The following is a 24304-nucleotide window of genomic DNA, read 5'->3' as shown; positions in this document are numbered from 1 at the left end:
TAATAAAGGGTTATTGGATTGTATCACCCCTAACTATTGACTATTGGCCATTGTCACCCCCAACTATCACTTTGACGCTCGCCACCCCCAACTTAACACTTAGTGTGTTCTGTCACCACGTCATTAACTGATTACTAACTTTTGATCCTGTTACTATACATTAGGGGTGTCCTAAGATCCCTAAAACCTTCGTAAGATCCCTATGACACCCCCAAAACGTATAGTAACAGGATTAAAAGTTAGTGATCAGTTAACGATGTGGTGATAGAACACACTAAGTGTTAAGTTGGGGGTGACGGGTGTCAAAGTGATAGTTGGGGGTGGCAGCGGCCAATAGCCAATAGTTGGGGGTGATAAAAACAATAACCCTTTAATAAATGAAAGAACGTGAACAAGAAAAACAGAGGTCTTGTTCATTCAACTATGTTCGTAAACGTTCGGAAACGTGTTTGTCAATGTTCGTTTAGGTTCGTTTATTTATGTTGTTCGTTAAAAAATTTTGTACTTTTATTTACTTCATCTAAACTTTTTATATTATATAATTTTTATTTATTTTATTACCCAAACAACTAAACTAGGAAACCCTATTCCCACCTTGTTTATGCATCGTTCCCTATTCCATTCTTATTATTCACATTGACGAATACTATTGACCTTCATTACATGATTAGGGCTTCAAGTTCTATTGCCGCTCCCTCCGCCATCCACCTCTAGGCATTGCATTCGCCGAATTTATCTGTTTTCCTTTTGTTCGTGAACGCATTCAATTACTTAATGAATAGACACAAACATAAAATCTCGTTCGGTAAGTGTTCATGATCCGTTTGTGAACACATTAGTTTTCTTAACGAACGAACACGATGAAGACCTTGTTCGTATTCGTTCGGTTCTTTTACATTTCTACTCGTACAATATATGCATCGTATAGAGATATATGATGCGTATAGGGTTTTCATGTGACACCATATGGTAGGACTTGTCTTACTTTGGGATTTGTATTAACCCTATACGACTTGTATAAGGCTATACGAGTCGTATATAGGATGTGAAAATAAGAATTATCGGTGTTCCAGATCCTTTAAAAAAAACATTTGCTCATGTGGCGAGATTTAAAATTGTATGACTTGTACATTCTATAATTTCACAAAAATTACTACTAATTTCTCAGAAATTAATTAATATTTGTTGGAAAATAATAAAACTACCATATCCGTAGACATTCTATAATTTACTCACAAGTTTATTAATATTTGTAGGAAAATAATAAGATTTATTGTGACAAAATGATGGGTGAGAATAGACAAGTACGTGTTGAGTAATGTAGTGTGGTTACCAATTTAATGCACTCCATGTTAGTTTACATTTGGTAGGGCCCCCAGCTTAACTTCCAATATCTTTCGTTTCAATACAGTTGTCTATCAATACCAATACCTTTAATTCTAGACATGGAGTGGATTTGGGTCGAATCAAATAATTTAGCTAAATTCAATTTATTTCAACTTAAAAAAGATTTTAACTTTACCCAAAAAAAAAGAATTTAACATAAAAAATATCTTGCTTTCAAAAACCTACCAATGGTAAATAGAGTTGTCATGGGGAAAATAGTTTAAATATAGTTGATAAACTTTCAACAACATATCACGTATATGAATCTAACTGGATTTTTCCTTTTCTGGGTTTGGGGGTAATGCTTTCACTGTCGGTTAGACTACTTTAAAAGCTTTTTTGGGTAAAGTGACCAAACACTAGAAAGCGATGTTGGAAGTTTGATGTGAATGGAAAGTCTCAAGTGGTAAAACCACCTTGTCCCACATTGGTGTGGGAACAAAAGAAAAGGCTATTTATAAGGTAAAAGCTTGACCAAGCAATTGTAGCCTTATAACATGTTTTACCACAAATCTTACCCGTGCGCGCACAGGAGGGGATGCAAAAAATGGAACCGGAATCAGTTGAACTCTCGTATGCCCGCACGTCCTGCGGACACGAATGCAGTTCCGAAAACCTGGGTATTGCACTCTTGACTACTGAAAATGATTATCAGTTTCGTAACCGATACAAGAGCAGGATTTCGGTTATGGTTGGTCTCTACAACATTCCGGTTTCTTTTCAGGCAAGTGCTCAAGTCTGTCAGTGCGCGGTGCTGCTTCGAATCGGCGTACCCTGGGAACAGACGACAAATCTTTTTAAGGGAATTGTGTTAAACACAAGCCCGGTTCACTCGTTAACTGTTTCTTTATTTTTGTTTCTAATTATTTTGCAGTTCTTTCAATAGCATTTTTTTTAACAAGCGAGTTGCGCCAGAGGTTGGGGAGCTGCTTAGGCGAGTCCAAATGGTCATGCACAGTAATGTTATAACCCCAAGATTTATGATTGTAGTTTTTAAACGACTTGCCTTTGCTATTTAAAAAATGGTTAGTTTTTAAAAGATTTGGCTTTCCTATTTAAAAGGGATACTGACATAACTTGTTGCTCGTTTACCTTCCATATCGATATAATTTCGTTTTAAAGAGTTAAAAAATAGTATGATTTTATTAAATAGTAAAGTGTAAATATCATATAAAATAGTAGCTAATCTTTATTATTATTATTTCGATATGATACGACTATACGAGTGTAGATTATTATTATTATTATTATTATTATTATTATTATTATTATTATTATTATTATTATTATTATTATTATTATTATTATTATTATTATTATTATTATTATTATTATTATAACATATATATAATCAATGAAGGTTTTTAATATACGTTATTATCGTTATCAGTTGGTAATATGAAAACATATCGACGATGATGAACCAGTGGTTAATCAAGGGAGGTTAATTTACTGGTCTCGTCAAGTAGGGTTAATCCCTTCTTTTCGAGGATTGTTGATTGTACCGTCAGCTGGGCTGTCTTCTGCACAAGGAAAACACACCGTGACTCGTAACAAGAAGGAAGGGGTGGGGGTGCTCCTTGTTACCACTCTCCGGCGTGAGAATTAGTAATTTGCTTGTGAAGCAAAGTGTGTGATAAGTGTAGTTGTGAGAGAGTTGAGAAGCGATACCTCAAACCTGGTTTGGGATGGGTATTTATAGCCGAGGAGTGAAGGAGGGTAGTTGAGTGGTCAGACGGACGACGCGCCGCCCTTATGCAGGTGTGTCAGGCTTGTCGGTTGTGGAGGTGAAGCCGCGTCCTACTACGGTGTCAGTCTGTTGCTTACGTATGGGCTGACAGGCGACTGTCATTGGTGCCACTTGCTCTGTGGTGTCAGTCCCACTTGCCTCGTGGGCAGCATGCGGTGCTACGCCGCATCGCTGCCTGCGGTAACTGCTGTTGTTTCCACATTCTCACTCTATCGAAAACTGCTGGATGCGGTGCCAGGCCGCATCGCCACTTGTGGTGACTGTTGCTGTTGTCCAGATCCCTTGTCATGACGAAAATGTTCATAGGATGCGGTGCCAGGCCGCATCGCTATGTGTACACCCATTTTCATACACAAGGTAAGTCTTCTCATCACTTGACAGATTGGATTCGACTGCTATGTTCGCGCGTGCCCGCACGGACACAGATAAGTTCTTGCTGGTGGGGGTTTTTGATAAGGGTAATGGTCACTCGTGGTCATGCTGATGCGAGATCTGGGACCATACCCCTTCAAGTCCCCCCAGTCTAGTGTTGTTTCCTCATGCAAGTTGCATGTGGGAGGAATACTGGACTATGGTGTCTAGAAGGTAGTTTGGAAGCTGAAGAAGATTCTAGGCCAGATTAATGGCTCCTGCTTCAAGTAAATCAAGCTGGGGATCCGGTAGAGTCGTGTGACTTCTCTTCCGTACCGGTGAGCAAGTCCCGTCTGATGCGAAATTCTCAGCCGAGGATTTTGATCCGTTAGTATGGTCTACCTTTTTCTGATGTCATCAGGGTTGGTTGCCACCTGTTGGTGTGTCGAACCAACCTTTGAGATCGTGACTGAAGATGTCAGTGGCCGCAACTCTAGTTGTAACCTCTGCGGTAGCGGATGCAATGTTGTAAGTGCCTTGCTCTCGCTTTATGTTTATCAACTGGACATGCAACGATGATCCCTATTTGTGGGGAGTTCATGTTCCTCCGGTTTAGCTCTCAAGTAACCGCACGTCCTTTACGGTTACCTCGTTCCGTTACATTGTTGACCATGTTTGGGTTGTTGTTGATCGCTTAACCAAATCAGCTCACTTTTTGCCAATACGGGAAGACTACAAGGTGGAACGATTAGCCCGAATCTACACCGACGAGATCATTTGTAATCATGGGACGCCTCGGGATATCATCTCAGACCGTGACGCTCGGTTTACCTCGTGACTATGGGAAACGTTTCAAGCTGCTCTTGGTACTACGCTTAATCTAAGTACCGACGGTCAGACTGAGAGAATGATCCGTACTCTTGAAGACATGCTTCGTTCGTGTGTCATAGACTTCGGTGGTAATTGGGACACTTACCTACCGTTAGTAGAATTCTCGTATAAAAACAGTTATCATTCCAGCATTCAAATGACACCATTCGAGGCTTTATATGGAAGGAGATGTCGATCGCCTATTGTGTGGCACGAGATCGGACACTCGCAATTAACCGGTCCTGAGCTACTGCAAGAAACGACTGACAAAGTCCTCCAAATTCGAGACAACTTGTTGAAAGCTCGAAGTTGACAAAAAAGTTAAGCCGATAGACGACGCAAGCCCCTTGAATTTGACGTTGGCGACTACGTACTCCTAAAGGTATCACCTTGGAAGGGTGTGGTCAGATTCGGCAAGAAAGGGAAATTAGCGCCTCGATATGCTGGACCTTTTAAGATTCTGGAAAGGATCGGAAAAGTTGCCTACAGACTCGAACTACCGGAGGAACTTAGTAATGTCCACCCGACTTTCCACGTGTCAAACCTCCGAAAGTGCCTGGCTGAGCATGATTTAATTGTACCTCTCGATGACCTCCAAATAAACGAAATGCTACACTTCATGGAGAAGCCTGTCGAAATCATGGATCGCCAAACCAAGCAGCTCAGACGCTCGCGCATTCCTATTGTGAAAGTCCGATGGGAAGGCAAACGAGGCGCAGAGTTCACTTGGGAACTCGAAAGTGACATGAAGACAAATATCCACAGTTGTTTGTTACGGCTTCGGCCTAATTTCGGGACGAAATTCCCTCAACTAGGGTAGGCTGTAACACCCCGTGTTTCGAAAGTCAAAGTCAAAGTCAAAGTCAAGATTGAAGTCTAAGGGAGAAAAGATTGCTAATTGCGATCTGTCTCTCCTTGTTCAATTCCTGTTTTGACTTCTTTGACTATAGTTAGTCTATTTTATGTTTTACGTTAGTTGTATTAGGTGGAGTAATTAAGTATAATCGCAGTAATCGAGGTATATTTACCGCTACGAATCGCTTTACGACTGTGAATAATAGGAAGTAATGATACGATAAAGCCAACTAAACGCAAATCAATCTAATCTAAACAACATCACGCTCGCAACTCGAATTACGCATTTTGGTGATTATTATACGTGTGTGTGTGCCTTATGTGTTACTTGTGCATCTTTATTTATGTTATGTGTGGTAATCAATCAAAACGTAACCGAACTCATCGCAATCGAATCGCAATCGCAAAACGAATACAGGATGATTGTATGTAGATATAGTATGGTAATTAGTGGAAAAGAGATAGCACGAGATATGAGTAGTTGGGATTAAAAGTAATTTGACTAGGAAACTCTATCGCATCGCAACACTCGCAATCGAAACGAAACAGCAAAACTCATCGCACCGAACACTCGAACCAGGCGACCGATCGATCAGGCAACCCAGCCGATCGACCAGCCGTCCGTTCGGACTGCCGTCCGATCGGACAGGCTGTCCGATCGAGCTGCCTCGCCGATCGGCCAGCCCTTTCCTCTTTTGGAACTCTATAAATACCCCTGTCACTTTCATACTTTCTACTTTTGGAAACTCTCTGACTGACCAGCTCGTGCTCCTCACCTTTTCTCAGATTTCTCTCGATTCCGGTAAGATCTCGTCCTAAATCTTGTACTTTCTTGACCTACACACACTCCTACACCTTTCTATCTTTTGAATCTTAACTTTTAACCGTGAAATCACCAAGATTCAAGGTGTTCTAAGATGACGTCATCATGTGTTCTTGAAGAACTTCATGTTTTGGCCTCAATCCACAAAGAACAACTTAGATCAAACCGATTTCCACATAAACTAACAAAGATCTTTCATAGATCTAAACATATTCACAAAGAAAAGGTTTGAAAGATGGTTATCCAACTTTCTTTCAACTCTTTTACACTCAATACACTCAAAACCAATAGAAGCGATGCTTGTGCCGACATACTACTCATTCTCGTGGTGGTGTGGCTCAAGATCTGGATTCTATTCACGAGGTTCACCGATTTCGGGTTAAACATGAAATGTTGGTGCATGCGTCTGTCGACTTCGTCTTGTATCAAGTCTTATATGTATTAGATAGATCAGGGAACGCAAAACAAGAAAACATGTCAAAAGGCTAATTTCGTACGAAATTAGAACAAGTACTTTCGCATGAAATTACTTGGTAATTTCGCACGAAATACTAATTTCGTATGAAACATGATTTCGTTTGTGTAGGTTCGTGTGAAATCATCAGCCTATATATACCCCTGATTTCGTTTCATTTGTAACTTTCCGGCTCAAGTACCGAAGTGCTGCCGAAGTGTCGTCTGACTGTAAAAAGCTGTTATATCAATAGAAAAGGCATTTAAACTGAATCTGAAGCTGAATTACCTTGTTACGTCTGTTTCCACCTTTCGTTTCAAGCAAAAACTCTTCTGAACGACTCGTTTGGGTCAACAAACGATTCTACAAGTGGTATCAGAGCTCAGGAGGAAGAGTTCATACAAATTCAGCTTCAAAGTTCTGTTTTCTACACCTTCTTTTCACAATTAACAAGTTTTCACGGACAAAATGCTTTGAATTTCACACATTATGTGTGCATTACTGTTTTAACAAACCCTTGAAAGTTTCAGAGCTAAAATCAAACAATAACCTGATCAATTTGACAAAAATCTGTTCGAAATGATGATGTCAGCTGTATTTCGCACGAAATAGTATCTTGATTTCGCACGAAATCACATTTTGGGATTGATTTCGCTTGAAAGTGCTTGTTATTTTGCACGAAATTAGTATTTCGTGTGACTATTTCGTACGAAATCCCTATTTCGTTCCAAAGAGGTTGTTTTCGTTTGAAACCAATTTGATTTCGCATGAAATCATATTTCGTTTGGTATGTTCGCGTGAAATTACTATTTCGTGTGAAACTGTTTTGCAGGCTATTTCGTTTGAATAGGTTATTTCGCTTGAAGAGGTTTCATTTGAAAGGCTGATTTCGTGTGAAAGTGGTCTAATTTTGAAACTTGTTACCGAATCATGGAAGAGGAATTCTATAACGCGTTTGCTACATCCCCGACTACTCCGGCTACCATTGCTCAAAACATGAACTTAGAAAATGAGACTGGAACTTTGCAAAAACCCCCCCGAAGCTTATGGGAATCGAGAAGTATTATGGTTGGAAAGATAGATTCGAAAATTGGGTTCAAGCTAATCATTTGAGATCTTGGGAGTGTATTGAGAAAAAGTATGTACTGCTACGTACAGATTTGGGAGTTGAGAAAAAGATTTCTGAATTTACGGGTAAAGAACGAGATATGTACAAAGCTGAAAAGATGATGATAAGTTTATTACAGCAAGCTATTAAAGAAGACATATTCATATTGCTTCAACATGATAAAACTTCACGTTCAATTTGGGAAGCACTTCGAATTAAGTTTGCTGGGAGTGAAAAGATGATCAAGAGCAAAAATGCATTGTTAAAGAAAGAATTTGACTTATTTACAAGTTTGCCAGGAGAAGATACAAAGAAATTGATTGAAAGATATTGTCACTTAGTCCGGTCAATGTCATTGTTAGATATCAATAAAGATCGTGAGGAATGGGTTGATAAATTAGCTGATGCTTTACCTCAGAAAGAATGGGGTATATTTTTGATGATCTTAAAGAACACCGGAGAATATGATGGCTTAACAATCTCTCAGTTCATAGAAAAGATTGAAGGACAAGATCTTGAACAACAAAAGATTGCTAGAATGAGCAATCCAAGTGCACAACAAGATGTTAAGATGTACTTCAAAGGGGGTGTTCAAGATGTTGAATTAAGTCCAAAAATTCAAACTGCTTTTAGTGCTGAAAACTCATCTGGAATAGTCAATCAAAGTTCAAACAGTAGCAGTGGAGTTTCTTCATATCCAAGTGTTAATCCGAAGAGTTCAACTTCAAGTTATCAATCTCAAAGCTCAAAAAGTGGAAATGGTTGTGTGATACAGTGCAACATTGCATTGAATCTTCCAAATGGCCAAAGTTTTTCTGAAGAAGTTGCTAAAGATGACATGGCATTACTTGCTACAGTGTTAGAATCCTATGAGGGATTGGTTGCAGGAAGGATCGGAAATCATATGCTGACGAAAAAGGATTACGATCAGATTGACGCAAAAAAAATGGAGCTGATGGATATCAAGTGGTGTCTAGCAAGTGTTTTGAGAAGAGCTGAAAAGTTCAAAATGATTACAAGAAGAAATGATTTTCTGGATGCAAATGTTTCTACTTTGGGTTTTGATAAATCTAAAGTTACTTGTTTTCGATGCAGGGAGAAAGGACAGTTAAAGAAGGAATGTACCAATTGAGAAGCTGGAGGAGCTAAAAATCCATTCGGCAACAATGATTATTATCAAAAATCAATTTATCTTCAAGTTGCTCAACAGCCTCATAAGCAACAACCATATCAACAAAAGGAACCACAAACTGCACATGCAAAAATGATTAAAGAAGCAAACAAGAAAGCTTATTATGGTATCATTGATCAAGATGATGAAAAAGTTGCAGAAGGTTTCAGCTGGGACAAATACATTCCACCGTATTCAAAAGTTGTAGCTCTCATTGCACAAGTCATTCAAGAACCTGATTTGATGAAAGAATGGATGAAAGTGTTTGCTGATGATGAGAAGAATCAAGATGAAGAATCTAGTTCTTCAAATGATAGCTCAGAAAAAACAATAGTTTTTGATCAATCACCAACTGATGATAGTTGTGATGATGAGGAAGAAATGTATATTAATATTGCAAAAACTCATTTATCTCTTGAAAGTTTTCAATTTTATTTTGCAGATAGAATTGAGAAGCTAAAGGAAAAGCGAGCTGCAAAGAATCAGAAAGAAGTTAAAGTCGCTGAGAAGACGGTTGAAGTTGAGAAAGTTGTTGAAGTGGAGAAGATAATCGAAGTTGAAAAGATTGTTGAAGTTATCAAACCATGTTTAAAGTGTTTAGAATCTTGCAAACATTGTGAAGAAAAGGATAAGAAGTTGAGTGAGCAAGATAAGATGAAAGAAAAGTTATTGTTCGATCTCAACTATGTAAAAGAATCATATGATGTGTTGAACAGAACAGTGACTGGTCTACAAAAGACAAATTCTGAAAGAGAAGATGCTTTGACAATGATGAATGCTGTGATGATATCAAAGCAAAAGGCAATAAATCACTACATTGAAGAATGTGCAAAGTGGAAGCAAGACTTGGAAACTGAGAGGATTGAAAATGAAAGAATTAGAAGGTTACTTCAAAGTTATTCTAGTTCTGATTATTTGATTGATCAAATTTATCCAACTGTTGCAGGTCTAGAAGCATTTCAAGATGACAAGCTGAAGAAGAAGGATACTGGTAAGAAACAAACTGTCAGTTATAACAAGTGTCCGCCTCCGGTTTGGGAAGGTTATTCGCCCAGAAAACCAAATGAGGAGCAAGTCAAAATGGCAGTCGATATAAAGTTAAAATCCGAAAGAACTGATGATTTACCAGACAATATTGATGTCACATCGTCTGACACTAATCATGAGTCTGTGTTACTTAAGAAAATGGTCGATCAGGTGTCGGATAAAGATGAGGAGTTGGAGTCAAAGTCTGAGTCTGGAAGTTCAAGTTCGTCAGTCAACAGTCCAAAATCGTCGGTTAAACGGGTTTACAGCAAAGAATTTTTTCTATCAAAATCAAATTTGAATGACGAAACATTCGAAGTTGCATATACTTTGAATGGTTCTGACAAATTATATTCTGACAAAGAATTTCCAATAAGAGGTGTTAAACCAGATATGATAAAAAAGATTTTCAAATTAACAGAAATTAATATTTCTGAAATAAAAGATGAAAATCTTCCTGAAAATCCAAGACCTTACACCTCAAGAGTAAAACAAAAAGAAAACAAGAAAAAGGGTTACAATTCTGGTTCTGGTTATCAAAAGAAACCAAACCATAGCGATAATTTCAAAAGGAAGGGATTAGGTTTTATTCCACCCGAAAATTATAAAAATGAGAAAATTTCTAACATAAAAACAAAATTTGTTTCAGGGACAAGTTGTGAAGAGGAATCAAAGAGTTCTTTCTGGAAGCAATCAAACAGAGAGTTTCTTGCAGAAAGACAAAAGTTTGAAAAGAATGGAGCTTATCGGAGAAAGGAGACAAGGACTTGTTACCGATGCCAGGAAGTTGGTCATATTGCTTGGAATTGCTCAAAAGCAACCAACACAAAACAGGGAGTCTCTCAGAAACTCAAAGAAAAAGTTGTTGATGTTGAACCACCAATTGAATAATTTAAGGTTTTCAAAAATTCTACATACGAAGTTGGTGAATGTTCAAAACGATTTTACAAAAGAAGAGCAAATCTTGACAACCAAACATGGGTTGTTAAGAAATCTGAAGTGAAATCTGGCAATGAATCTGATTCCACAAAATCAGAGGAGCCACAAGTTGAGGTTAAAAGTGAGAATTCAGTGCCGCCAATGGATGATGTCAACTTTCCACCATTGCGGGCTGAAAATTTTAAACAAAAAGTTGGGAAAGTGTAGATCTCAAATCAATTCTATTCTGAAAAGAAAGAATTTGATGTTGAGAAAGCATTTAATGGAAATGTTAAAAAGATTTTTGGAAAAATGGTCAAGGGAAAAGTGAAAGGGGTAAAAGATTTTTATGAAACAAAGAAAGCAACTTATTACCCAAGTGAAGTTGAGGAGGAAACATCCAAGGTTGGTCAGACTTGGATGGAGGTTTTTCATAAGTAAAATCCTGACTTGCCGGAACTCCCAAGTTGGTAATTGGAGAGTAGGATTCGGCATCTTTCTTGAGAAATTCACAGGTTGGTAACTGTGATATTTCGATCTACTAGTGGTGTTTGTGTATAGTTACAAGTGGTTAATCAGGGACATTAAGTTGTGCTTGATTTTCTACAAGTGGTAGTTTCTTAAAATTGTCATATCTTTTCGAGTGGTACAAAAGTTAATTAACCAAGTGATTGACAGGAGGTTTATTTTTACAAAAGAGATTAATCAAGGTCATTAGTTTGAACTTGATGTAATCCTCATACAAGTGGTTGAAAAACAATGTGATGAACCCCTAACCTACAAGTTGTAAAATCAACAAAACTTATTTTCTGGAAAAACCATTTTGATTAAAACAAACTTAAGTGTTTTAAAATCTTTATGGGAAAATAGTTTGTTGTAAGGGGGAGTTCTGATTGTTTATGTCGAGTGAATGGCGAATTGAAGCAATTCACAACAGTTGTCATTTTATTTGTACAAGTTTATTTTCAAAATTTCTTTAAATGTGTTTGCATTTTAGGGGGAGTAGAAATTTTACAAAGAAAATCCAAAAACATTTGAAAATTTGAAAAATCCAAAAACATGATAAAATGAAAAATGAGTTTTGTTGTATAAAAGAGGAAATGATAGTACATCAGTGGACTGTCACAACATGCTAAAAATTGGAAAGTCAAAATGTGATAAACAATCTCACTGCGGATATGCCAGTAGGTTTTTATACATTTAGTAGATTGTTTTCGAAATATAAACCTAAATATCAAACTTGCTTATATCGTGGGGAAAATCTCTCGGATATATGGGTAACCCCCGAAATCTTGTTTGAAAGGTCCCTCTTTCTGAGATACTAGGTCTTTATACTCAGTGATATCTGGGGTATTATCCCGGGACTTCTGATATTGCGGAAGCAATGGCCTAGTCCCCGAATAATACTTTGCATTTGCTTTAATCTTAAAGCTAGCCCTCAGTACAAAAAATGATGAAACATTGTAAAATGCTAATCATCTGCTGTTGAAGAAAAGATTCTCTAAAGGGAACACACCTAAACTCGAACCATCGTCTCTCTGATTTTGCGGAAGCAATAGCCTGAGCTCTCATGGTTTCGCATTTAACCCTTTAACAGATATCATCTAGGTATACTCACCTGTAAGACTGAATATTGGGATCTGGATACAGGAGTATATTCAAGAGGTGGGACACATGAATAAGTTTAAGTCTTTAAAACACTAATATCATATCTCGGAACAGTTGAACTTTGTATGAAAATTTAAATGGACCAGTATGCTGACAATCTAAGTGAATTGTTTAGAACTTAAAATGTTTAAAGCTTAACGGTGTTAGTGTTTTGTCTCAAAACCTGATATGATCCTCTTACACAAACTCACAAAAATATTGGTTGTAAATATTTCTTTACTGCATTTCATTTCAAAAATCCAAAAAGATTTTTAGTGTGTTTTAGCATAAATTTTGAAAAATACAAAAAGATTTTCGACAACTGATGTTGGAAAGCTGATTTTCAAAATTCCAAGTGCTAAACGTGATGAACAACATGTGAGGGGGAATTTGTTTCAAATAAGAAAAGGATTTGAACATTTTGCATACAAGTGGTCATTAGAAGCTTATAATTATTAAATCATTCTAATTCTACAAGTGGTTCATCAGAAGATAAAATTATAAAATCATTTCATGATTGATATCTACCTGCAAGTGGTATATAAATTTGTCAAATTTTAAATTTGTGGAATTTATTATGAGGTAGAGATTGTGCAGGTAAGCTAGGTTCCGATTCCTAAGAAGTCTATGATTAGAGAAAGCCAGGTTTCAATCATAAGCAGAATGTGAGCCTGGTTGCGATTCTGAACCTGTGAAGATCAACATCCGGGGGGAGAGATGAGTCTGTTGGTGCTGATGTAAAGAGATGAAAGAGCCAGATCGAGATTCTGGAGATGGAAAGAGAAGAGAGATTGAGGATTCTTTACATTGTTAGATACTTCATAAGATTTCGAGAAGACTGATAAAGACTGAAGATTGAAGACTCGACACTGAAGACTTCGTCAACATTCGAGGGGGAGTCTGTTGGTGCATGCGTCTGTCGACTTCGTCTTGTATCAAGTCTTGTATGTATTAGATAGATCAGGGCACGCAAAACGAGAAAACATGTCAAAAGGCTAATTTCGTACGAAATTAGAACAAGTAATTTCGCACGAAATTACGTGGTAATTTCGCACGAAATTACTTGGTAATTTCGCACGAAATACTAATTTCGTATGAAACATGATTTCGCTTATGTAGGTTCGTGCGAAATCACCAGCCTATATATACCCCTGATTTCGTTTCATTTGTAACTTTCCGGCTCAAGTACCGAAGTGCTGCCGAAGTGTCGTCTGACTGTAAAAAGCTGTTATATCAATAGAAAAGGCATTTAAAGTGAATCTGAAGCTGAATTACCTTGTTACGTCTGTTTCCGCCTTTCGTTTCAAGCAAAAACTCTTCTGAACGACTCGTTTGGGTCAACAAACGATCCTACATGGAACCCGTCACGAAAAGTTAACTGACCGGATTTGGGTGGTTCCTGTCCGATCAAGAGCACCAAGTAGTTACAAGGTTACTGTTGTTTTGCACGTTAGCAAAATGCCTCGATAAAACGACAAACAATTAAAACAACCAAGTGTGAGATGACTGGTCAGCCGAACGACTTGCACCTTGGGACCCACACTTAACCATTTTGCCAATCTATGTAGTTTGAGCGTTGAACGAATCGCTGCCCGATCGGACTACCATCCGATCGAACTACCGTCCGTACCATGAAACACTTAAGCTTCCACACTCAAACAATTTTCAACATACTAGGAATGCCACCTCATCGAACTGTTGTCTGATCGAGTGACAACCTGCTGTGAACTTGTTCATGCTGAGGTGCCCAGCCGAACGGGTTTCCAGCCGATCGAACGACCGTCCGATCGATCGACCTGAAAGGTAGAGACACTTCAATGTTTTCAAATGCTACAACAAAAACTTCAAAAGTCAAACCATCATACATAAACACATCCTTCCCAAAGGGAGAAACAATCCACTCGAACGGCCATCCGAACGGACTATCCCTCGCACGGTCAGCTGTCCGATCGGACTACCAACCGATCGACCAGACCAATCGACCAGTTGTTCAACCAACCAACACTTGTTTTCGTTTTACGCGTCACTTATCGTTATGCTATCGAACTATTCTGGCTAAACTTACTCTCAAGCACTCCCTTCAATCCATCAACCGGTGTGAGTATACTCGATCCCTTTTTGCTTTACGCACTTTTGGGTGTTACATACGTTACTTATACAAATCACAATCGAACACACTACGCAATACTTTAAACGCTAAACGTTACCGCATGTTATACGTGACTTAATGAATGCTTGTTTGTTATGTTTACACATGGAATGTTGTCTACCTGCCTTAACGACGATAGTACTATAGTTTGGACTCAGCACCCGTTCACTCGGGGGTTGTTAAGGACAATTATATGCATGGATTACAGTGGTGATCATGTATTACGAACAGCCTTAGGTAGTCAACCCGCAGTCATTGGTATCGATGGGTTCATGTTGATAACTAACATGCATCGTTTTCCTCTGTGTACGTGCTGGTTATGCGTAAACTATTTCGAACTCTATATGCTATTATCAAACTTGTATGCTCGCCTTTACACCATGTGTATTGACTTTATTTTAACGTATGTGACAGGTGTTTAGGATGCTTATCTGCTAGGAAAGCGAGGCTAGAATAAGGTCCTAGAGGCCAACAAATAGTTGTCTGTACAAATGAAATCTGAGTTGTCGGAACAGAACTATTTGCCTAGATTTTGTCTGTAATAACTGTACTATCTTTTATGACATGATATGGGATATGTTGTTTTAAGTAATTGATAAATATAATTGTTATGGAAACTTCTGGACAATCTGTTTTGCTCAGTGCCACGCCCCGATGTTTCCGCCATCGGTTGGGGTGTGACACATCGGGTGGGAAAAACTGAGCAACTCGCAGTTGTGGGTGCTGCAGATGATGCTGACAAGGATGAGTAGGAAAGCAAAGCCGGTTGTGCGGGAGAAGAGTGGTGGTAAGTACCTTTCTTCCTGTGCGGTTTCTTACTTCCTTTTTTTTTTGTTATTGAGTTCTATAAATGTACTATCAGAGGATGCTGCCCTTTGGAAAATATTTGACCCGGACTTCAAAGGCAAGTTTGAGGTGCTTGCTTGTGCGGATAGTGAAGAGGGGTTCAACTTCACCATTCGCGACAACTTCCGTATTCCTGATCGTGAGGCGATGGAGGCACCACTGCCACAAGGCAAAGGTATAGTACATATACTTTCCTTGTTATGTAAAGAAGTTGGCCTTGCTGATTGCTTGTTGATGCGACAGGCGTTCCCAAGAAGCATGTGGAGAAAGCCGTGAGGGTCCGTACCTCGAAGAAAAAGCATGAGCCAGCTTTTGTTCCTCCTTTGGTGCCTCAGGCGGCATGTATCTCTAGTACTCATTTACGCAGATACATCGATTATGTGGTAGTCTCTGACACCCTTGAGGGTTTGGGTGTTCCAGGTGGTGGTGCGGCTGCAAGTGGATCCGCTGCGGCTTCCAAACCTGCTGATGATAAAAAGAAACGGAAGGTAGATGCCGCTGGTGCTGGTGAGCGGAAACGTCCGAAGTTAAAAACGACTCGGACAGCTGTTGTCTCGCAGCCGAAGCCTGTGGTTGTGGCTGGTAAGTTGATTATATGTTCATAAGTGTTTGTCATTTTTAGCTTGTAACTTATAGTCGTTTTTGCTTTGTTGTAAAACCACTTAAGGAGACTTTCTCCTTTTTTGAGGCTCGTTTTTCTCCTCCGCGAGATGCGGCTGCGGATTCGGGAGGCAATAAGGAATTTAGGAGAAGCACTTCTATCGAAGTGGTTACCGCGCCCTCTGCGCAAACGGAGGATACCAGGAAGAAGGCCATGGAGCAGACCATCTTTGATATGGTGGATTCTTCTCACAAATTGATCCCCCGCGGGATATTGATATTGATGAGGGGAATAATCTGAAGTTTGCTAACGCTGAAAATCCAAAATCCCCTGTTGCCGAGAAGGCTTCTGGTTCTGCCTCCGCGGGTACGGGCTTTGAAGAACCATCCATTCAGCCTGGTGAGTCTGAATTGGAGTTCTATTACCATACTTATTGATGGATGGTATTTGGATTGTGATTTATATGTGTTTAATGTCTAATCTTATGCATATTTGAATGTTTATATGTGTGGAATTGGATAACTATGAGAAAATGATGCTTTGCAGGTTAAATATGAAGATTAGAGGTGTTTTGGAGAATGCAAATGGAGAGTAAATAAAGATATCAAAGCATGATATGATAGAGAATTGGATTACAAAGACGTGGGCGCAAACGGGGAAGAAAACGAAGTTAAAACGAAGAAGTTATGAAGAAAACGGTTTTGTGAATAAGCTGCCGACAGTAGCCTACGGTTCTGACAGTAGCCTACGGTTCAGGGGTTACGGAAATCAGGTTTAATGTGCGAAAATTATGTTTATGAGGATCTTTTATTCCATTCGACCTGTGACGATTTTGGGGATACCATTAGGGGATTTTTGGGCATTCTTCCACCATTCCACACCTTCCAATCATCTTCTAATCATCAATCATGCAATTTCTCATCAAGATTGAAGATCAAATCAAGAGCATGAGCGGCTAAACCACCCATGATCATCTTCGGGACTAGGGTTTGTGTTAGGAACCGGGTTGACCTAGTTTTACAAACTTTTGGATTGAGATTTGACTAATCATTCGATTAGTTTATCTTTATTGTTTATTTGTTTTTGATTAAACATTTTTGGATTATCATTGCATACTCGTTCATCAGTTATTTTGTTTTGTCATCAACAATTGGGATTAAATTCTAAGTTGTCATTGTTCTTCAACCTTTAACCATTGAACATGTTTATGTTTATGAAATCTAGGATTGGTAATTAATTAGGTTACTATTCAGTTGCATCAATCTTTCGATTTCGATCGTGGATCATTGCAACCAAATATATTATCTGTTAATTATTTATCAAAACAAGTAGTTAGCAAATCATGTCTATGTGATTTCCAATTGGTAGTAATTAGGTTACCCGTGTTTCTACACAACCTGAAAACCCGGAGATTGGTCATTTTTCTCATAATTGTTTACAGCCACATTCATTACATTTGTTTTTCTAATAACTCTCTTAATCAGCAAAAAGCAATTAGTTTAGAATTAGATAATCATTAAAAACAACGAGCTTTCATACTTTCCACTGATTCCCCGTGGATTCGACACCCTACTTGCCCTTTACTAGTAAAAGGTGAATAGGACACTTTTAACTTATATTTTTGACCGACCTTACGACGTCGATCAAAATGGCGCCGCTGCTGGGGAATCGGTGCGCTTAGTTTAGTTAGTTGTTTTTGTTTCAAAAAATTAAAAACCTAAAAATTAGAAAAAACCAAATAACCAAAAAAATATTTCCTTTTGTTTGTCTTTTCTTTGTTTCATTCCATATTACGCTTGGTTTCTTGTTTGTCTGTGTGGAGGTGATTCTCGTGTTGCATGCATACCAGGTTTTCAAAGACGTCATCACCGCTTTTGTTTGATCCAGAAATTGAAAAGACTGCTCGACAGAATCTCGTTCTTCTACGTTCAGTAGTAAAAGCTAGAGCTCAGTCATCAACAGTTGCTCAAGACCTTGAACAAGCAGCTAACGAGATGGCTGATCAAGAACCACAAAACCAAGCTCAGAACGAACCAATTCCACCCATTCCAGATCCACCAATCCCTCAAAACCAAAACCAAAATCCAAACCAGAACCAAAACCAGCCTAATAACCAAAACCAGAATCAACCACCACCACAACCATTTCCACAATTCAACCTAGGCCCACAAAACCAACCGGGGAACCTAAATCTTCGACATGGGGAGATCATTCGTCACAACCAACCACAACATCAACACGGGTATGATGAGGGTCCCAACCACAGAGAAGGCAGTGTTCATACATGGGAATCCGGTTGGGAAGATGATGATTATCAAAACCAGTATGATGGGAGATATGCTGATTACAGATATGACGAAGGGTATAATGTTAATCAAGGATACCCAGTACAACAACAGGTCAACCAAAGAAATCACATCCAGCGGCTGATTCCACAAAATCAAGTTCATAATGGAGTCCCGCGGTTTAATGCGGGAAGAGCTAATAATCGGTTTAGGGGCGAACAGATACAATTTGTGGATGGTGTCCCACAAGTCATTCAAGGGACACCAATTCAAGGTGTTGAAGGTCATTGTCAACCCGTTGTAGTACCCAACTCGTCAGCTATAGTTACACCGGTGGGGAACAATAATCGACCTTTCGAGGTGAGGCCTCAATACTTAGGCCATTTGCAAGAATTCTATGGAAAAAGGACCGAAAAACCATACTTGCACATTGCAAGTTTTGATTCGATTTGCCAAACTATAGGAGGTTTAGGGTTTACAAAAGATGAGGTGAAACTGATGCTGTTTCAGTTCACCTTGAAAGACAAAGCTCGACAATGGTTCGCGACATTACCTCCAAGTAGTATATACACTTGGGAAGAGATGCAGCAGGTGTTTTTGGAGGAATACTACACCATGAATAGAACCAGTGAAGCTCGAGATGCAATCAGAGCATTCCAGCAACATTCAGGGGAACCATTCCATGAGGCGTTCACAAGGTTTAAGGAGTTGCTTAGGAAATGCCCACATCATGAATTTCAGACATGGGAATTAATTAAGGCGTTTTATGATGGGCTACTTCCTGATGATGTAAGAGATCTCATCGCCATTAGTAATGGTACGTTTCTTACAAACACAGAGGCTGCAGATTGGGTATACTTGGAGAGACAAAGTGCTACTTCTAAGAGACAGGCACAATCAAGCAGGAGGGCAAGATCAAGTTCAGCAAAGTCAGTTGATTATGAAGCTGAGGAACGGGTCGAGAAGTTGAGGCACCAAACTTTATTGCTTGAGTGGCAGGTAGCTCAAATGAATCTCGAAATGGGAGGTGAAGTTAAAACCGCCAATACGTTTGCGGTATGTACTGAGTGTGGAGAGTTAGGGCATCAAGTCGGAGAGTGTGCTGTGTTGGGTGGTCAGACTGATGAAGTGAATCAATTGTATGGTGAACGAAAGCAATATGATATGAAATCGAATACATATCATCCAGGTTTGAGAAACCACCCCATTTTTAGTTATGGTAATTCTGCTAATCAGTTGAACCCCAATTTTCAAGTACCTAACCAAGGAGGTCAACAGTATCAGAATCGGTAAGGAAATTACCAACAAGGAGGTTACCAGAATCGGGGCCAATATAATCAAGGGCCTCAAGCCAACAACCAACAACAAAATCAAAGCAATTATCAAGGTAATTATCAAGGGAGTTGGAGGAATCAATGTAACCAGCAAAGTAATTCTTCAGGTGGTAGAGGCGACTCGAGTGATTCGAAGCTGGATGCAACCATGTCGTTCATGAAAGATATTCAGAAGGATAATGAGGTGAGAGATAAGAGTTCTGCAGCAATGCAGAAGCAATTGGGGCAATTAGCAGAGGATATAGCCCAGTTGAGAAGAGACCCTGGAAAATTGCCAAGTACCACCACGGTTAACCCACAACATCAAAGCAGTAGTTCAGCTACCAAGAATGCACGTGTAAACCAGGTAAGTGTACTTCGTTCTGGTAAAGTGTATGATAATAAGGTTGGCACTCCACCACAATTTGTTGATGGAGTGGTGGAGGAGTGGGATGAAAATGAGGAAGAGGAACATGAACCTGAACCTGTAAGCCCTACGAAAGCTAATAAAACGACTTCTCAAGAAACTAATGATAGTGTATTAGAAAACGTATCAACTAAGGATACGGAAAAGGATGCTGGAGTTAAAACCAACTCGTTTCCTCAAGCTTTGGTAGAACCGGGAACTAAACCTACTAAAAGAGGCCCACAACAGGAAGAGATGTGGGAAGTTTTTAAGCAAGTAAAAATAAATATCCCGTTGTTAGATGCGATAAAACAGGTTCCGACTTATGCAAGGTATTTGAAGGACATGTGCACCCAAAAGCGGCAAAACAAATTTCCAAAGAAAATCGATTTAACCGAAAATGTTAGTGCCGTTCTGTCGGGTGCCATCCCTCCTAAACTCCGAGATCCAGGTGCTCCGTTAATACCCATTCAAGTGGGTGACTTTAAAATGAGCCGGGCATTGCTGGATCTGGGCGAGAGTGTGAGTATTCTCCCGGTTAGTCTTTATGATCAATACGATTTCGGACCGTTACAGAGAGCCGACACCACAGTAGTGTTGGCCGACTTGACTTTGAAATTACCACGGGGAATTGTGTGTGATGTCATTATCAAAGTAGAGGACTTTTACTACCCAGTTGACTTCTTGGTTTTAGACTATGTCTCAATTGATAAAACTAAACAACCTAATGTTATACTCGGTTGACCATTTTTAGCAACTGCCAACGCTTTAATTGATTGCACAAATGGAATAGTTGACATGACCTTTGGTAATAGGAAAGTCCAATTAAACGTGTTTTCCCGTGCATCTGATTCTCTGGTTAGTGATGAATGCTTTATGGCAGAGATCATTGACGAGTGTCCTCCTCATGAAAATGGAGTAAACACAACAGAGACGTGTGTTATTTGTGACAGGGAACAGGCTGAATTGTCGGAATGTTTGAATGAAGCTGAAAAGGAATTGGAGGTGATGGCAATTAAAGACGGGAGACCCACTTGGACTCATCAAGTGGAAAGTCTACCCGAGCACATAGATACGCATTTAAAGCCATCATTGGAATCACCTCCACAAGTAGAGCTGAAGGAGCTGCCGAAACACCTCAAGTACGCTTTTTTGGGAGACAATGACACCCTTCCGGTGATCATTGCAGCAAATTTAACAAAAGCTCAAGAAAAGGCTTTGATGGGGGTGTTAGTGGAGTATAGGGCAGCAATTGGATGGACGATTGCAGACCTAAAGGGGATTAGTCCATCTATAGTGATGCACCGGATAATCACCGAAGAAGGCGCAAAGCCGGCAAGGGATGCACAGAGACGTCTGAACCCGAATATGCGGGAAGTGGCGAAGAAAGAGGTACTAAAGTGGCTGGATGCAGGTATAATCTATCCTATATCTGATAGCACATGGGTCAGCCCAACTCAAACGGTACCAAAGAAGGCCGGCATACAAGTTGTGAAAGGTGAAGATGGCGAACAGATTGCCACTCGGCCGGTAACCGGGTGGCGGATTTGCATTGACTACCGGAAGTTGAATGCTGCAACTTCAAAGGACCATTTCCCCTTGCCTTTCATAGATCAAATCGTAGAGAAACTCGTAGGTCAAAAATTTTATTGTTTCTTAGACGGTTATTCAGGATATAACCAGGTTGTGATACATCCAGAGGATCAACAGAAAACCACGTTTACATGTCCTTATGGCACCTTCGCATTTAGGCGAATGCCATTTGGATTATGTAACGCCCCGGCCACCTTTCAAAGGTGCATGAAGAGTATCTTCTCAGATATGGTCGAGGATTCTCTAGAGATCTTTATGGATGATTTCTCCATTTTTGGTACGTCTTTCGATTTGTGTTTAGATCAGTTAACAAAAGTGTTAAAAAGATGTATCGAGTCTAACTTGGTTTTAAGTTGGGAAATGAGCCATTTTATGGTTCAAGAGGGGATCGTGTTGGGCCACATGATTTCAGGTAGGGGAATTGAGGTAGATCACGCGAAAATTCAGGTTATTTCTACTTTACCTCCTCCCACTAATGTTAAGGGTGTCCGTTCCTTTCTAGGACACGCCGGGTTTTATAGACGGTTCATTAAAGGATTTTCTGTTATCACAAAACCGCTATGTAACCTTTTGTTAAAAGATGTCCCATTTGTGTTTGATGAAAAATGCTTAAAAGCTTTTAACAACTTAAAACAACAATTGTTCGAAGCCCCCATTTTACAATCACCGGATTGGTCGCTCCCTTTTGAAATCATGTGTGACGCGAGCGACTATGCGGCGGGGGCAGTGTTGGGACGATGCGTTGACAAGAAACCCGTGGCTATTTATTATGCAAGCAAAACTCTTTCTGATGCTCAATTGAATTACACCACTACTGAGAAAGAGTTGCTTGCAGTTGTTAATGCGTTGGATAAGTTTAGGTCTTATTTGTGGGGTAGCAAAGTTGTTATCTATTCTGATCATAGTGCTTTCAGGTACCTCATGGAGAAAAAGGACGCTAAACCAAGGTTAATCCGATGGATTTTGTTATTGCAGGAATTTGACCTTGAAATTCGTGATAAGAAGGGTAGTGAAAACGTCGTAGCAGACCATCTATCACGGGTAGTGCATGAGATAGATGCACCGGATGTTGAAATCAATGAAACATTTCATGATGAACATATATTATTTGTTTCAACTAAACTGTGGTTTGCTAATTTTGCTAACTTTGCCGTTACAGGTGATATTCCGTAGTTTTGGCCCAAAAAGAAGAAGCAACAGTTCATAGCTCAAGCAAAAACGTACATCTGGGACGAGCCTGATCTTTTTAAGGTTGGAGCTGATCAGATAATCCGACGTTGCATTCTGGATGAGAAGATAAAGTGTGTGTTGGAGTTGTTGCACGCATCGGCGTGTGGTGGACATTTCAGCGGATAGAAAACTGTAACACCTCGAATTTTTGCGTCCAATAATGTGTTAACACGTGTCATTTGATTACACGTGGCATTTGTATTTAATAAAGGACTAATTTTGACAAACCTTGAAAGTATATAAATTCGAGGGTTATAAATGTCAACAAGGGTAAATATACTGTATAGTAACCCTAAATAATGCTTGAACCTTCAAACGAATAAATCATAGGTCGTACAGAAGCGAAACGCGAAAGAAAGTGAGAGATTTCAAGCTACATGGGTTAACTGTGTCAACATGTTTAATTATACCTCTGAGTGACCCTTTAACGTTCACAAGGCTTTGTAAAGGTATTATACACTCACTAAAATATAATATATAAATTTCGCGAAGTTTCGTTATGAAACGAGAAAGTTACGATCGAATTCGTAGGAGAAGGGTTAAAAGCGTCAATAATGAAAGTTAAGACTTTCTGAATAATTAATAAACAAACCGGGGACTTAACAACGCGGGTAAATAACACGAGGTCCTTAGTTGTAACTAACCGAGGGCCAAACCGCAAAGTTACCCCTTCAAACCCAAAAGGTCAGGTAAATCATTTCGAAAGATTTCGTTATTAATTACCAGGATTTCGTAATCATTTCAAAAGATTTTAAAAATCTGAAAAACAGGCCCCTCGCGACCCGCATTGCATTTGTGGTTAAGTTGAGGCGGGCCGCGAGCCTCCTCTTTTACTCGCCGGATATTTAAATCCCAGGCGACCCGCATTAGAAACGCATGGAACTCCCATGCGGGCCGCATTAGACGCCCAGATGCAGAATACTTGTAACTACATGCCTTTTGGAGCCTTTGAACGACCAACAACCAATTAATGGAGCATGGGCGCCCCCTACTCGACCCATAACACTTAGGGACACCTGCCCATCATCCATGATCAGTTGTAGCATGAGTTGTGATGATCTAAAGACCTTTTGAACATTATAAATAGCTACATTGTGAGCATATGTTCACCACACCTCAAACAACTCACCTCTGATCATTCTAAGGCTCCCAAGCATCCATCTCTGCTCTATAAGCAAGAAATAACTTCTGTAAGTCGTTCACAATCAATATGGTCTTGCATTTTCATAGTTATAGCTTATAAACACAACCGTCGTAACTAACGGTTGTCATTACAATAACTTGCAAATGGTTCAGTCTTATGACGGATCAAAAGTAGATATGAGCTGGTATTTATGTGGGTAATAAACCCCTAAAAGGGTTCCCTCTGATCACCACTCTAACTATATCAAATATCGAGTCAAACGCGTACTTAAAAAGTCAACAGAAAGTCATTTTGCCGTTTTCTACATAATCTGTAATGTATACGTTATGAAACCTGTTTTGATGTTCATAAAACATGATATTAAGCATATAAACTTGT

At 39.4% G+C, this 24304-nt stretch overlaps 2 protein-coding genes across 2 annotated transcripts; both read left to right on the top strand.

The window, feature by feature from the left end:
• Positions 1-19722: 19722 nt before the first annotated feature.
• LOC110925328 lies at positions 19723-20703 on the top strand. The gene has a single exon (XM_022169283.1). It carries the CDS (start codon positions 19723-19725, stop codon positions 20701-20703), a length of 981 nt encoding a protein of 326 aa, XP_022024975.1.
• A 54-nt stretch (positions 20704-20757) lies between these two features.
• LOC110925329 lies at positions 20758-22725 on the top strand. Its single transcript, XM_022169284.1, has 2 exons — positions 20758-21595; positions 21854-22725. Exons 1-2 carry the CDS (start codon positions 20758-20760, stop codon positions 22723-22725), a joined length of 1710 nt encoding a protein of 569 aa, XP_022024976.1.
• The last annotated feature ends 1579 nt before the right edge of the window (positions 22726-24304 follow it).

Source organism: Helianthus annuus, chromosome 17 (assembly GCF_002127325.2).
Source record: "Helianthus annuus cultivar XRQ/B chromosome 17, HanXRQr2.0-SUNRISE, whole genome shotgun sequence".
Taxonomy (NCBI): Eukaryota; Viridiplantae; Streptophyta; class Magnoliopsida; order Asterales; family Asteraceae; genus Helianthus; species Helianthus annuus.
This window is presented reverse-complemented; position numbering and strand designations above follow the sequence as displayed.

Excerpts from the sequence above, each read along its gene's own strand:
- LOC110925328 (XM_022169283.1), top strand. The coding sequence starts at position 19,723 with ATGTCGTTCATGAAAGATATTCAGAAGGATAATGAGGTGAGAGATAAG.
- LOC110925329 (XM_022169284.1), top strand. The coding sequence starts at position 20,758 with ATGACCTTTGGTAATAGGAAAGTCCAATTAAACGTGTTTTCCCGTGCA. Across the intron at positions 21,596-21,853 it reads AATCGTAGAGAAACTCGTAG|ATCAGTTAACAAAAGTGTTA; the intron begins GTCAAAAATTTT and ends ATTTGTGTTTAG.